The sequence below is a fragment of the Osmerus eperlanus genome, chromosome 6 (assembly GCF_963692335.1).
Source record: "Osmerus eperlanus chromosome 6, fOsmEpe2.1, whole genome shotgun sequence".
Taxonomy (NCBI): Eukaryota; Metazoa; Chordata; class Actinopteri; order Osmeriformes; family Osmeridae; genus Osmerus; species Osmerus eperlanus.
In genome coordinates this window covers 9,779,663-9,795,610 of record NC_085023.1, presented here as the reverse complement: position 1 = coordinate 9,795,610, position 15,948 = coordinate 9,779,663, and the positions used below count along the sequence as shown (strand labels likewise).

The window sequence follows — 15,948 nt, the reverse complement described above, 5'->3', positions numbered from 1 at the left end:
TGTTCATCCTTAAGAAGGCGAATTACAGTGATTCTTCTCTTTTTGTGTATAACGTGCTCAAATGGGCCTTTGATGCAGTCCATAGGCAACATTGTCCAGAGACCTGCTGTCAACCTGTTCCTGCCCAGCAGTGTCCCTGTCTCCCTAAGAGTCTCAGAGGATGTACATCAAAGAGCATGTCATCAAAAATTCTTGTATCAGTTGAGATGAGAGGTGATTTATTACCTTGTTTTTTTTGCTCCCATAGAGACCCATCAAGATGACCAGATAGAGACGAAGGTGAATGGGAGGAGAGAGAAAGAGAGGAACAGGAGATTGTAGGTCCCACCATCCACCCATCACCCTTCATATTTTCCTCCTCTTCTGTCTCCTCTCAAGCTTCCCTGACTCTGTAGCAATGTCAGGGCTTTGTGTGTTTGTGTGTCTATGTGTGTGTGTTGCCCACCTCCACTTGGTTAATGTTGCTCTGTGCTTAGATGCGGGTGGGGCCACGTACCTACACACATACGCACACACACACAAACACACACACACAGCAAAGACTGTAACTAAATCCAAAGATCGGGGAGATAAACAAACACACTGAGAGTCATATCTCTATTCTTCCTCTTTTCCATGTATCTGTTGAAGCATCCGTTGATTTAATTGAATGATCAGTTTCAGTGTTCTTCACATACAGGTGTGTGTTACATTATATATCCGTGTGCATGACTGCACACCCACTCAGGCAAGTGTCCGTGGCACGTGAATTTAGTTGGCAATTTCTCTACCATCCAGGCGGGGGCAGCATCTCTCTTCTGTCCCTTCTCTCTCTGAAACAGAAACTGCTGGGAAATGAATCCTGTAAGAAAGTGTGTTGTAGTTAAGTTCAGCACTTGTTCTTTGCTGTTCATTTCATCCACTTGATTCTCTGTGTGTCTTTCCAGGTCAGGGGAATCCAGGCAGGAGTGAGGATCTGGGGATGAGAGCTGTCTGCCCCCTCCCTGTCTGCCCCAGACCTCCAGGTGGAGAATACCGGGCATCTGTGAGAGGTACAACCAGACAGGAACATCTATTCTGATGAGATTGACCTTCCAAACTGCTGACTCAGTACCCGTGTGTGTGTGTGTGTGTGTGTGTGTGTGTGTGTGTGTGTGTGTGTGTGTGTGTGTGTGTGTGTCTCTTTGGCCGAGGACTATACATTGATCAACGGTTTGAACGGGTGTTGCCTGCTGAGCTCAAAATGACCCGCTGTGGTCACACACACACATTTACTCACTCAAACACACACAAGCTACTATGTACTAACACTCTCACACACACACACACACACTTTCATGCAAATGGGGGTCTTGGCCCCCGAGTTTGAAGTATCCAGTTTGAGATGAGGTTTAGGACGACAGAGTCAGTGTGTACCAGCAGGGGTCAGAAGATCCTGTCACATCCATCAAGTCCCTGCTAACAGCGGTGTAAAGTTAGGTCACTAGATTTAAGCAGTTTCTCTTCGGACATCTGCTGATGTACTGTATAAACAGGGCTGTTTCAAGAAAGGATGTTTTTTGTGATAGAGTCCGTGCCTACTGTGTGTGTGATAGTTATGGTGTGTGGTCCACACAGCAGCTGTTGTTCTCTACTCTGTCTCAGTTTCAGGTCTGTAGCCACCCCCCCCCCTTCCCCCACCCCAGGCCCAGCTGTCCCCTTCCCTCACTGTAGGCTAAGGCCAACACATCACATCACATCACTGACTGGCAGCTCACTGCCAGTCAGCCCTGGACGTAAACATCACAGCCTCCTCTCTCCAGTCTGTAGGATTGGGCCAGGCAGTAGAAATGGGGAGAGCCAGAGAGCTGGGAATATAAGGAGGAGATAAGTGTGATAGTGAGGTTGGTATAGGCTCCCATGCTGGGAGTTAATGCAGAGTTAATGGGCTGGCAGGGACAGGCAACACACCATTCACCAGCAGAGATTTACTGTGTGTGCACGCAAGAGAGAGAGAGTATGTACTCTGAAAAGGGTTCTTTTGTGTGTGCGGATACACCGTGTGTTTGCTTGTGTGTGTGTGTCTGCATGTGTGCACCTGTGCGACACGTGTAGCATGCTCTCCCTGTCTCATAAATCCACTGGTAATAGTTGTCTTCCTGAGTGATTTGCAGTTTGCATCCTTCCATTGTGCTGGCCAGCCCTGTGAACTGCACCCACCCCACACCCCTCTCTCTTTCTGTTTTTCTCTCTCTCTCTCTTTCTCTCTCTCTCTTTTTTCAGGGGTGGCTGCAGGCAGGGTGCCCGAAGAGTGTTATTACCTGGTTGGAGATGGAAACTCCCCACTCACATATATATATATAAATACACATCAAACCAAACACAGTCTCAGCATCTGGTGGGTTATTTAAGCTTGTAGAGGTGGCAAACTTGGGTGCTGAGGGGGTGGCAAGCCATGAAGTTCAGGTTAATTCAACACACATCACTAGCAGATACAATAGCCGAATGGCGTGCCTGCTTGTGTGTGTGTGTGTGGTGGAGCAGGAGGGAGGAGGGATAGAAACTTGCCTCCTCTTTTCTCTGTATTCCAGCATTACTCTTTCTCTTATTCGTACTATTATTGCTTTTCTGTGGATGTGCAGGCAGCAATAAACAAATGGGCCTGGGTTTGGGAGCACCAATCCAGCTAAGCAAAGGAACACAGACACGAGCATGCGCACACACATTCATCTACAGTACACACAGATGCACAAATATACAGATGGATGCTCAAAATATCTGCTCATGCGCCGAGCTTTCTCTGTGTTTACTGTTACTGCACAGATGGATCCTTACACAGTGTTTGTTTATGTGTGCATGCTTATGCACAGTGGTGTCATTTGTTATGTAACCCTACATGGCATGTCAAAGGGTTAATCAAGTGATTTCCCTGTCTGCTGTCCTCTAATACTGATCCAAAACTAGAACTCTTCTGACAGTAAAACATTTACTCTCATCTTAGTATTTACCAGGATACACAGCTGCTGTGTATTGGACAGGGAAGAGAGGCCATTACTGTAGCCTGTAGCCCTCATACATACACTCACACACACATTTACAGACTCAAGAGGGAATATGAAAGGAGATTTAGTTCAGGATGTGCTTGTGTGTATTGCTCCTCTGTAACTAGTTTCAGCCTACTGTAAGAGCAGAATTCTTTGTTTGGGACACTGAGAGAGGGAAAGAGAGAGAGAGAGAAGAAGGGGGAGCAGAGAGGCTAGGGAAAGTGTGTGTTGAGAGTGCGAAACGAGAAACAGAGAGGGTCGGCAGACAAAAGTGTGGGAGGAGGGGATCTGGGCCGAGAGGAGAGGAGGAGGGTAGTGGAGGAGGGGATAGGGGGAGAGGGCGGTGTTAAGACAGACAGCAGGGAAAGAAAGCAGAGAGAAGGAAGGAAGAACGAAGAGGAACAGAGAGGAGAAGAAAAGGCAGGAATGCCAACTCCTCGTGGTCGGCTGTGTTGAAGTTCTTCACACTGAAGCAACGGACAGACAGAGAAGGAAGTTAGAAAGGAAGAGAAATATAGGAGAGTCAGAGAACAGATTAGATTTTTCACAAGGGGGATTGGAGGAATTCTTTTCAGGGTGGACGGGCAAGCAGAGACAGAGATGCAGGGCTCTCGTTGGGGTGAGTCACCGTTTGTGAGTGTGATTCTAAGTTCACAGGGGGATCAAAGTTAGAGTGAGTGAGTGTGGGTTTTTTATATGTTTGATTAACAATGATTTATTTGATTGTCTAAATTGAGATGACATTTCTCATCTCATGAATGAGTATTCAAATACAGAATTGCATAAAAATTTAGGACAGAAAAGGCTTTTGGAGGCTGTTGAGATTCCATTGGAAGGTGTGTGTGTGCTTGCCTGTGTGGGCGCGCGTATACATACGTAAGGTTAGAAACTTCTTGAGAATTGTGTTAATCTAGGTTGTGTTTGCCCTAAACTGATCCTAGTGACTGTACCACACCATCAGTACCAGGACAGTTTCACTGATCCTGGCTCTGTTGAAACAATGCAAGGATAAGGAGAGATCTCCAGTCAGCTGATGGAATAGAAGCAGTTTTAGAGTCTGACTAAACGGATGTCAGATCAGTGTGGGGCTGTGGCGAGGGAGGCTCTATCATGTCAGCCTTGTAACTTAGTTAGGTGATTTAGTTAGAGTGGTAGCATTCAAGCCCCAGGCCCGGATAATTTACTTACTCAGACATGGGAGCATTTGGCCTGTGGTGTTCTGTGGTGTATTGGCCGGGCTAAGCTGGGCTTGGCTGGTCTGGGCGAGGCAAGGATGGGGTACTGGGGTGAAGTCAGGTTCTGTAATCTGCTATTGTGGGTAATCTGTTCATTAGATGATTATTGATTTGAGTTTGAAAAGCTGTGTCAGACAGCTGGCCGCCTGGCCCAAAAGATGGGAGTTATAAAAAATGTTCTGCGCTCACACACATAAACACACACAATATCAGACCTCTCCACACCCACACACACTAATACATACCACAAACAAACACAAACAGTTAACCTAAGGAACCAAATGGCATTGTGATGTCACCTTCCACTGGTAGTAGTCATTGTTTTTGTTGATGACAAAGCCACGTTGAAAGCCTTGTCATGGCTGCCAGTCATGAAACTCTGATCATTCTTCTTGGTTTGTTTCCAGACAGTGTGGTCACTGAGTGGAAATTATTTTTCTGCATAGTATGATGAGTGAAATGAAATAAATGCATTTGAAAATGAAAATTGAAAATGGTGATTTGAGGACTGTATAAAAAGTACAATTTAGTGTAAATTTGGAAATCAGACAGAGAGAGGGAGGCGAGGAGTGAGAGAAAGAGAAAGAAGGAGGGAGGTAGAAAGTGAGACAGAGAGAGACGGAAAGAGTAGAAACAAAAAAGAGAGAAAAAGGACTGGGAAAAAGATATACAGAGAGAGAGAGAGAGAGAGAGAGAGATGGCGTCAAAGCAAAGAAAAAGAGGCAGACAGACAGACGAGCATGCAGGACGTTACCTCATCCATTTGGAACAAAACGGATGAGGTAAACGTGTGTCACATGTTGCAGGTCTCGTCGCCACTAACCTGTTCCACATTGACCCATTGAGTCATGCTGTCACTGGGAGACTTGTGTGTGTGTGTTTGAGGGGTGGGGGGTTGTAGGGTGTTGGAATGGGGTGAGGCCTGGGCCTCACTTAATCCTAATCCACTCACCCCCAGCCCCTCTCCCATGGAGAAGGGAGAGATAGCTATTCATTAGTCTCTATATTAGTACTCTTCTTGACTCCACCTCTCTCATCTCTTACCTCTCTTTTTTCCCTTTTCTTTCCATTAAACCTGGTCAGCTAACTCTTATGCCAGGTATTTATAACTTCCGGTAGAGAGAGAGTATATATAACTCCTGGGAGAGAGAGAAAAGTGATGGAAAGAGAGAGAGTTGAAGAGTGAGAGAGAGAGACAGAGATGGAGAGAGATCATTAAAGTTGAGTCGGTCTTAACTCAGGTCACTGTGCTGAATCAGTGTATTTTTTCCTCACCACTTTTTCCCCTTTTCTCTCAATCTCACCAGTTTTTACCATTCAAGTGACATAGCTTGGATGTGTGTGTGTGTTCTCTCCTTGTCTGTGTCCGACGTTCTTGGCTCTAAATTATAAATTCACACTGGCACAGTTTGACAGAGGCGTCACTGCTTATGTAACAGCTGCTGTGGAATTAATTTGCCTCCGACTTTCATGACAGTGTGTGTGTGTGTGACTGTGTGTGACTGTGATTGAGTCAAACTGTGATTGCTGTGTTTTTTTAAACAAACAGCCAATTCAATTTGTGTTTATTGAGACAACTACATGTAATTGTATACAACTCGATGAAATGAAGCTGCTGTAAATTGAAAAAAAGCCCATGCCATTTTCCATGAAGTCTGGGTGTGGAAGTTCTTCTTTCCCCAGGCACAGGCTGCTGCTGCTGTGTTGGGCTATCTTCCCTCAGCTCCTCTCCACTGGTGGCTGTCTGTCAGAGTGAGGTTGCTTTCAGACCCTCCTTCCTCTCTGCTGGTCCTCAACACTCCTGAAACAATAGCACTCCACTGTCTATACAACCTAACCAGCAGGAGAGGAGGGGAGGGGAGGGGAGGGAAGGTTTTGGAGGGAAAAGTTCAGCCCTTCTCTGATTGTTTTCCCAATCTTTCTCTCACTGACAATCATTGACCAGGTCTTTCTTATACAGAAGTATGAAAGAATCCCAGTTGCACTGAATTGTAGGGTCTGTTTTTGACCCAAGGACTCACATCCGACTCTGGACTGGGCCAGACACAGTGACAGACAGACAGTAGCTTAGCTAAGCCCAATGTCTCCACCACCGGTATTCCCAGTATTCCCATGTCAGCCTGTCTGACCACTGCCCACAGCTAAATAACCATTAGTGGTCGGAAAACCCTCTGGAAAATCCAGAATTTTGACTGGACCCAGAGTGTGTGTGTCAGCTTGGTCGTCCAGCCTCACATAGCTCCCATACCTTCTCATCCCTTGCCAGTTGACTGACAACCAAGCATCTCTTGGCCATACCGGTCTCACAGGGCCAGTGGTTTCTCAACAGCCTCGGCTGGTCCAGGTAAAACTCTGGATCCTAGTCATGAGAGTGTAATGCCTGTGGTAATAGTAGTAGCAAACATCTAGAGACACAGGATTGTACTAGCAGAGCCAAGGATAGTTGATTGACAGCTCCCGTCTCCCATTGCTTAGTCATTTTCTGGCTGTTTTGGGGTTTGTTCTTCAGTCTTGTTGATGGCTACTGCTGCATCCCATTTCAATGGATAACGGCTGCCTGATCTGATTCTCAACCCCCATTGGGACTCACTGTGTGTGTGTGTTCAAGTGTGTGTGTGTGTGTGTATCAAGGCTGTAGGACTCAGCCCTTTCTACAGTCTGGTTGTAATGGAGCCCAGATGCTTTAAGATGCAAGATGGCCAACCTGCCCCCTGTCGGGCTCAAACACACACATCTACGCACTCTCACTCACTCCCACTTCCACTCACTCACTCATTCACTCTCTCACTCGTTCACTTTCTCACTGTCTCGCTCACTCGCTCACTCACTCACTTTTTCTTTCTTTCTTTCTTTCTTTCCCACCCTTTCTCGCTCTTTATCTCGGTTCACCCCGGGCATGAAAAATGTGGGGCCTCAACTACCATGGCAACCACTCTAAACAGAGAGAACAGCTAAAGTCTGCAACAGCAACAATTTCGCTATAAAAGAGGAGAGGGGGGAAGAGAGAGAGGCGTGGTGCCAATTATTCTTGTACTACAGGCAATCCTCTCTTTCTGGGACTGATTTTACTGTGTTTCAGCATTGAGAGGTTGTTTTAATGGACTTGGTCAGGAGCCTGACTGACAGACTGACAGGACTGTTCTAGAAGGCTGATCAACACCCGTTTCTTGCTTGTGCCAAGCAATACAATGATGAGTGGCCAAACTAGCATATATTGTATGTTAATGAGGAATCAACATACATTTACGGTTTGTATATATATTTACACACACACATGCACACACACTGTAAGATGGACTGGTTTGCGATCTGAAAGCCAGGTTGGGGTAGGTGACAGAGAGGTAATGGGAAGACAGTTCCATATAAGAGTTCTATATCACCTCAGGGCTTTTGGTACAACATGAGAGAATGGATTTGACTATAAAGTTGTCTCAGTTACAACAGTTGCAATTTTTCTTCTGCTTGTTCAAGATTTTGGTTGGTGAGTGAATAGTTTTACAGAGTGGATGTGCGACAAGTTGACAGGAGTCCATATTTGGTGGTTTGATCATGGCTTGATCGCTTTCAACATCATGTTGATTGTGTGTGTGTGTGTGTGTGTGTTGTGCATGCAAACAAAGAATCAAAGAATCTCTCTCTTCATTCTTCTGGATTACTGGTTCTAACTGGACCCACTCATCTACAACACTGGACTAGGCTTACCTAAAAGAGGTCCCCCTCGCTCCTCTCTTTCCTTCTCCTCTGCTCTCCCCCTCACTCTACCCCTCTCTCGCTCCCTTCCCGATATCCCCTCTTCCCAGGCTCTGGGTTGTCTTCCTGTGGTTCTCTCCACAACTGTCACTTACGGTTAACTTTTAAGGAGGATACACCATGCGCTTCCATAGTTAGTTAGGGTTCACACAGTATTCTAGGTTGGCTGACCACATTGTGGTTAGTTATGGTCTGAAAGGCTAATAGATATGCTAACAAATTTCTCCTTTTTGGCTCTCATCAGTTTTTTTTTTCCAGCTTCTTTTTTTCTTGTATTATGACCTTGTTGCTACTATAAAGTTAGGTTTATGAAACACTTGTTTCTCAGGTTGGCTTTGTTTTCTTTTGGTCCTGCTACAGGTCTTTAACCAGTGTAAGACTAAAAACTGAGTTGTGTACTGAGGACAATACATTTATGCATTTAGCAGATGCTTTTATCCAAAGCGACTTCCAAGAGAGAGTTTTACAAAAGTGCATAGGTCACTGATCATAACAACGAGATATCCCCAAACATTGCGGGTAGCCAAACATGATGCATACATTGTGAAAACCAAATAAGTCCCAAAACGAAGAACAATAAGAGCATGTAGTTAGTCAAGTTACAATTAAACAGCAAGAATCTAAAAAGTGCAAGAGTGTACCTGTGGAACAAAGCAAGCAACAATAATATATTTCACGGCGAGTACAATCATTTTAAGACAGTTACAACAAACCAACAAAAGTCTCTCAATAAGAGACATTGTGATCCTGGAGGAAACTAACATCAGGAGAGGAAGGGGGCAGGAGGGCTGTGAAGTGACAATCCAGGACAGGAAAGGACGGAAGGGAGGAAGAGGATATGAGAAGAAAAAAAGGATGTACAGGAAAGTGGGATGAGAGGAGGAAGGAAAGGTAGAAAATGGTATAATGTTATAGTTCATTCTTAATGACTGTTCATGTCTATCGTCATCATTGATACACACAGATACAGCTTTAGCTGTAAACTGTAAAGAGTAAATATCATCTGTCTACAGTAGCTACTTGCTCTTTTGTGTTTAACCCCATCTGAAAGAAACACATGTGGAAGCATGCAGCTTCTCCAAGCCTGTTGGAATGGGAAAATTGGCCAAAGAAGTGTTTTTAGAGATGACAAGAGGGTATGGTTCATGGAGATGTTTAATCTGACATGCTATAGTAGTAGTCAATGGACATATAGATACACAGGAATATTATTTTCTTTGGTATTCTCCCAAGGGAGTGGGTGGGAGGGTAGGGGGCACATCCTGCCTCGGTGTGTGCTCCCCAAACAGTATTAGGATTAGGTGGAGCATTCTCCCTTGAAGAGTTGGGGAGCACCTGGTATATTCCCCTTGTTGTTCCCTGTCTCTGTCTTTTCCCTTTCTTCTTACCAAACCCCGCAGAGACTCCGGAACTCCTCAGGGATTTTGCGGGGGGGGGGGGGGGGGATTGGGGGGTGGGGGGGGGGGGGGAATGGGGGGGAATGGGGGGGGATCCCTGTCTGGAATAATTGGTTTCCTCCTTCCAGGCAATCTCAGCATTAGTAACAGACTTATCATAACGAGATTACCCCGTAGCTGGTCGTCACACAGCCTCTGTAGACATGACGAGAGGAGGGCAACTTCCTGGTACAGCCTCCACCGCCTCCTCGACCCCTTGTCCCCCCTACCACCACCAATCCCCTGTCTCTACCACTCACGAGGGACAGAGAGAACCTGTCAAGGCCCAGTGAAGCCTGTGTTCACCATTAGTGAGGAGCCAGTGCTCCATCTTGTTTGGGGAGGGGTTGCCTGGTTTGGTTTGATTACAGCTCCATCTTCATCAGCTAACAGTCAGCAAGGAGCCCGATTCCCAAAGTCCAATTAAATATCCAGCTTTTACAAAATGGTTAGTAAATAGATTCTTGCTGCCATTGGCATCATCATGCTGTTTTGCTTTTCGGTTCCTTAAAATGTTTTGTTGTGTTTTTCCGTTGGGCCTGACTTTTGATGGAAAGGGGGATCTAGAAAACGAAGTAAAAATGGGGCCTGATGGAGGAAGGAAAGCTGTGGGGCTGGATGCGGAGAGGGGTGGTATGGAAGAGGAGAGGGGCGTGTTTACGCGCAATCAGAGGAATGCAGACGGTAGTGGAAGCGGGAGGAGCGTGACATCCGTGTCTTAAGAAATCACCCAGTGAACAACATCAGAGGGAAAATTAGCTTTTGGGATTTGTTGCCCTGAGTAGCAGAACAAAACCAGGAGCTCCTGGAGGTCACGAGGAGGGGGTGAGGGAATTGGGACAGAGAGTCAGTCCAGGTCAGGTCTACTCCTACTGGGGTCACGGGTTAGAGCTGTGGTGGGGGATCAGGGCCGATGTTGGAGGGTTCTCTAATGCCATTATCCCAGGCTGAGAGGGCCTTGGCCTGGGCTGGGAGAGAAGAAAGAGAAAAGGGTGGAGTATGGATGATAAGGGGAGGTGATCCATGATAATTTAGGCCTGGGAAGTGAACAAAGTCACGCACGTACAACATTTTGGGCATTTTTATTTATGCACCGTCACACCCTCTGAAAATACACACACACACAGCCAGGGAGCGATTGAGATGTTTGTGTGTGGTCAGTCCTTTTGTATCACCCTGACATGGTTCATTCATCAAAGTTTCTCAATAGACGTCCCATGACACCCCCCACAGACAAACATCTCCACCCTCTTTACCTCAAAAGCATCTGACCCCTGCTGCCTTTCTCCTTCCCTGTTATTGCATATTCCCCATATCTCATATATGTATATCCCCATATATGTGGTGTGTGTTTGTGTGTGTGTGTGTGTGTGTGTGCGCAGATGTTTGTGCACATGTGTGTTTGTGTGCATGTTTGTGATTGTGCAGTCCTAGCTGGGTTTGAGTCTTCCACTCAACCACTCATCTTTGAGTGTGGAACAGCAGCCTAAATACATGTGTGTCCTTAGAATCCCACTGGAGGACAAATTCAAACTCTAAAACCATTCTGCTTGATTGTCCTGAAACAGAAGTGTTGTGTTATACTGTAACAAATCTAACCAGGACCTTAGCAATGCAGGTATATTTTACTCACGTCACTGGATAATACTCAGTAATATATGGTCAGTCATTTCAGGAGTAGTTCTAATCCAGTGTATCAACTGAATGTGATACACTGGAATTTGCGTGAATTTTTAAAAATCTCATTGGTCCCTGCAGACGAGCATTTGGGGACAATGGGTAAAACCCAGTAGATCTTATTACCACAGGGACTCGACTACGAGTCGCTCCCTCACTGGACGACATATATTGACTCTCTATCTTTTTTGTTTCTCTCTGTCTATCTTCCCAGAGTGTGTGGTGTCTGTGTCGCCCTCTGAGGGCCATGGCTCTGGTTCAGACCCTGCCCGTCACTGTGACTGACCACCCCAAACCCAGCCTCGACGTTCAGCAGTGCCGGCCTAACTGTCATTCTCCCTGCTCCTGCCCTGGCCTCTGTGGCTCTGGAACCACCATGGGCTCCGTCAGCAGTCTCATATCTGGCCGGACCTACCAGGAGCTGCACTGTCGGGCCGCCAACGAGTTCAGCACCAAGCCCCGCCGTTCCACCCCGGCCACCAGCTGCTTCAGGCTCCAGGACAACACCCTCCGCAGTGGGAGTTCCCTGGAGCAGCTCCTGGTCATCAGCACCCAGAACCAGAACCAGCCTCAAACCCAGACCCTAACCCAGACCCTAACCCAGACCCAGCCTCAGCCACCTCCGCTGCCCACCAAGAAGCAGCCCCGGGTGGGTAACTCTGCCGTGGGAGGTGGAGATGGAGGGGGAGCTGGATGTAATGGGAACTTTGGCTATGTGAGCAAGGAGGTTGTGGTTGGGGACTGGAATGACAACCACGTTCCCACTGGTAGTCCCTGCAGCGACTCAGAGGAGCAGAGGGATAACAGAGGGCTGAACGGGAATATCGGAGGGCCCCCTCCCAAACTCATCCCTGTGTCAGGAAAACTGGAGAAGGTATGAAAGGGAGGTGGGGCTTTTCTATATTAATGAGAAATGCCTGTAAAAAAAATCCACTGATAACAAAACACATTCTAGACTGTACAAGGGTATTGTACTGAATGGGATTTATGGATAATGTTGTTATTCATTTTGTCTGACTCTTCCATCCCCTACTCATAAAAGTGCAGGGTCTTCTGCTATATGCTGACATGCTTTACGATAGGTCGACATGGCTGTCTAATTGGCTATTCATTTCATTGATCGAGAGGGGAACTTAATCACTACCCAGACAAAGCCATAGATAGATCATTTGGCAGTCATTCACTGTGCTCCATAGAATCAATGACAGCGCTCACTTACATTCAGCGACATACTCAATGAGCCCTGAAGGAAATCATTAAGAAAACTGCTTACAGGACCTGGTGAAAAGCTCTGTTTCTTCTCTCTCTCTCTCTCTCTCTCTCTCTCTCTCTCTCTCTCTCTCTCTCTCTCTCTCTCTCTCTCTCTCTCTCTCTCTCTCTCTCTCTCTCTCTCTCTCTCTCTCTCTCTCTCTCTCTCTCTCTCTCTCTCTCTCTCTCTCTCTCTCTCTCTCTCTCTCTCTCTCTCTCTGTCTCTCTCTCTCTTTCTCACAATCACAGAGGACAATCATTAAGAAAACTGCTTACTGAAAACCATGAATATCAATTAAACTTAATTTGATTAATCAGAGCTTTTTGTGTGACCTTCCACCTTATCAGTGTCCCTGTCCTTAATGAGATTAAACCAGGCTCGTATAATTAGCAAAGCTCACATCAATCCCCAAAGGCCATCATCATCATCATTATTTTATTTTTTCTAGAACATGGAGAAGATATTGATCCGTCCCACCGCATTCAAACCTGTGATGCCCAAGAACCGCTATTCGGTACAGTACCTCTCCCCGCGGCCAGGGGGCAGCCTTTCAGAGAGCCAGGGCAGCCTGAACCTGCTTCTGCCGCTTGGAGTGAGCAACGGGACCCCCAGTGCCAACGGGAATGGGAATGACTTGGATGGGAAACGTAACTCATACAGCGGAGGGCGCAATGCTCGGAGCAGCCAGTCCTGCTCCATGTCAGACTCCGGACGGAACTCCTTGTCCAGTCTGCCCACCCACAGTAGCACAGGCTACAGCCTCGCCCACAGCGAAGGCTCCAGCTCTGGGTCGGCTACTGGAGGTCTGGCTGGTCAACTGGAGCCCAGCGCAGGCCGGACCACCGCGGGGGGTGGAGGGGGCCACGGAAGCCACGGAAGCCATGGCCACACCAACTCAGACAGCGGGCGCTCTTCCTCCAGCAAGAGCACAGGCTCCGGGTCCCTCAGCGGGCGTGGACAGCCCCTGTCTGACAGCGGGTCGTGCGGGCGCTCGCCACCGCCCCTGGAGGGGTATGAGGTGATGGTAAAGGAACTGGAGGACAAGCTGAGAGAGAGAGACCTTGAGCTGCAGCAGCTACGAGAGAACCTTGACGAGAATGAGGCCGCTATCTGCCAGGTGAACTTACTTATTTACCCTAGAGAGACTAGACGAGTCTAAGTTGCCGACCGCACCCGAGAAGAAGTTCACTGTGTCCATGAACCAAAGGTGTGCTATATATGCTTTAACTGAAATCATGCTTGACCTTTGACCTCCTCAGGTGTATGAGGAGAAGCAGCGACGCTGTGAGAGGGAGATGGAGGAGTTGAGACAAAGCTGCTCCTCTAAGATGAAGCAGGCTTCGCAGAAGGCCCAGAGAGCTCAACAAGTGATTCAGCTGCAGGTGACACACACTCACAAGACACAGCTCAAAATTCACCACAGTTAGAGATGACACAATACTGATACGACTACAGTGTAACTAACTATATCATATTCAGGCCATGGAGCACAGTTCTTCAACTTAAGATACAAATGTAAGTACAAAAACAGAGACACACAGTTGACAGAGCGATTTCTGATGTGTCGCCAACAGGTCTTCCAGCTGCAGCAGGAAAAGAAGAAGCTACAGGAGGACTTCTCGTCTCTGCTGCAGGATCGCGAGGCGCTGGAGAGGAGGTGTGCTTCCATCCAGAGGGAGCAGACCAAGCTGGGACCCAGACTGGAGGAGACCAAGTGGGAGGTAAAGCAGAGGAAGTGGGGTGTGAGGTGATGGGGGGGCATGTACCCTGCTCAGAGGTAACCAAGTACGAAGGACACTGGACTACAACTCCCTGTGTTCTCCTACTGAACTGTTTTCCTGCACTGTCCTGCATGCCTTTTGCTGTGACTAAACGACTGTCCCTTTTCCGTTCCCCCAGGTGTGTCAGAAGTCAGGTGAGATCTCCCTGCTCAAGCAGCAGCTAAAGGAGCTCCAGTCTGAGCTGAGCCAGAAGGCCGGAGACATTGTGGTTCTGAAAGCCCAGCTCCGTGAGGCCCGTTCGGAGATCCAGGCCAACCAGGCCCGGTCTCAGGAGGCCCAGACGGCTGTGCGGACTCGCTCCCTGGAGCTGGAGGTGTGTGAGAACGAGCTCCAGAGGCGCAAGAGTGAAGCCGAGCTTCTCAGGGAGAAAGTGGGCCGCTTGGAGGAGGAGTTGTCACGTCTCCACGAGGCTCTGTCCAATCACAATGGGCTGTCCCTTCCTGGAGGAGAGGGTCAGGCCAAGAAGGTCCAGTGTATGAGCCTGCCCCTCCCCCCAGGCCGGGGCATGGCAGGGAGGGGTGGCCCCAGCCCCTCTGGGTACCGCGACGGGGAGGAGGGTCGGGCGGCGTGGGGCAGCGAGAGCGACGAGGCCAAGGCCCAGAGACAGAACGCTGAGGCTATTTTGGGACTCAGGCAACAGGTATGGTTCTATTTCCATCTCAGCTCAACACAGTATTGTTTTCTTCATCATTGTCAGCAAGTCTCCTTCTTCTGACGCTTTTTACATCTCTCTCTCTTTCTCTGTCTGTCTCTCAGGTGGATCGGCTAAAGGCAGAGCTGATTTATGAGAGGAGGAGTGGCGAGGAGCAGCTGACAGGGTTTGAGGAGGAGAGGAGGGTGTGGCAAGAGGAGAAAGAGAAGGTAAGGAGGAGTGACCAGTCCCCAAGACAATCATGTAGACCACCATTGTCACACTGGTACAAAGTCAAATTCATAGACCATAAATAAGAAGCTTGTTGCAGCTGGACTGAAAATGAAAGCGATCTAAGTCTGAGCCCATGATTTTGTTCCCCTCAGGTGATCCGTTACCAGAAGCAGCTGCAGCAGAACTACATCCAGATGTACCGAAGGAACCGGGACCTGGAGCGTGTGATGAGGGAACTGAGTCTAGAACTGCAGAACCGAGACCTTGAGGACTACGAGGTTCACAGTGGCAGCAACGACATTGACTTTGAGGAGATCACAGCTACGGAGATCTAAATCCAACGGACCAGAAAACAGCCAAACAACGCATCCCTGTGACCACAGCAGGACAACCCCACACTTGACTCCTGCACAGACACCAAATCTACACACATAAACTCTAATACATTAGTAGAGTACACACAGTATTGACTCCCTAAGACACTGTGAGTCAGTCTAAAATGCCTGCCTCCCCAGTTCGTCCACATGGCTGTCGCTACCTGCTTACTGCACCAAGACAAACACCCCTTTCTCCTCTGTTGGATTTAGCCCCTTTGGACTGCTCATAAAAGCATGGATTTCTTAAACTGGCCCATATCAGGGTGTGAAAATTGTTTGAAGATTCCAACTAAAATAAACTAGACAATATACTGGCACGCACAGACTTTAAGACCAAACCTGTTCATGGGTCTTTTAGCACAGGAATGTCTACTTTGCCACCAGCACATGATGATGTCATTATGCTAATGATGACATCATTGCTCCTCTGCAATGGGAGTGGTCTTGGGCCTGCCTACCTCTGCACTCTCCAGAGAACAACACCAGAGAACAGAGAACAACACCAAACACCGTGGGTTCACGCACTACTGTGTTGTGTGGCTTAGCAGGTCAAGCAGTACTCGCAGAGAGATGTTA

At 47.8% G+C, this 15,948-nt stretch overlaps 1 protein-coding gene across 3 annotated transcripts; it reads left to right on the top strand.

Moving 5' to 3' along the window:
• Window positions 1-298: 298 nt before the first annotated feature.
• Window positions 299-15,835, top strand: lzts2a (leucine zipper, putative tumor suppressor 2a). 3 transcript variants are annotated; one of them, XM_062463352.1, is made up of 9 exons: window positions 299-317; window positions 927-1,031; window positions 11,315-11,974; window positions 12,798-13,466; window positions 13,609-13,731; window positions 13,924-14,070; window positions 14,249-14,770; window positions 14,887-14,991; window positions 15,148-15,835. In XM_062463352.1, the coding sequence occupies exons 3-9, from the start codon at window positions 11,348-11,350 to the stop codon at window positions 15,328-15,330; spliced, it is 2,376 nt and encodes a 791-aa protein (XP_062319336.1). In that variant the 5' UTR covers window positions 299-317; window positions 927-1,031; window positions 11,315-11,347; the 3' UTR covers window positions 15,331-15,835. The 3 variants fall into 3 exon arrangements, with proteins under 3 accessions (XP_062319336.1, XP_062319334.1, XP_062319337.1); XM_062463350.1 differs by lacking the exon at window positions 299-317 and having other exon boundaries at window positions 907-1,031; XM_062463353.1 differs by lacking the exons at window positions 299-317; window positions 927-1,031 and adding an exon at window positions 3,335-3,621.
• The last annotated feature ends 113 nt before the right edge of the window (window positions 15,836-15,948 follow it).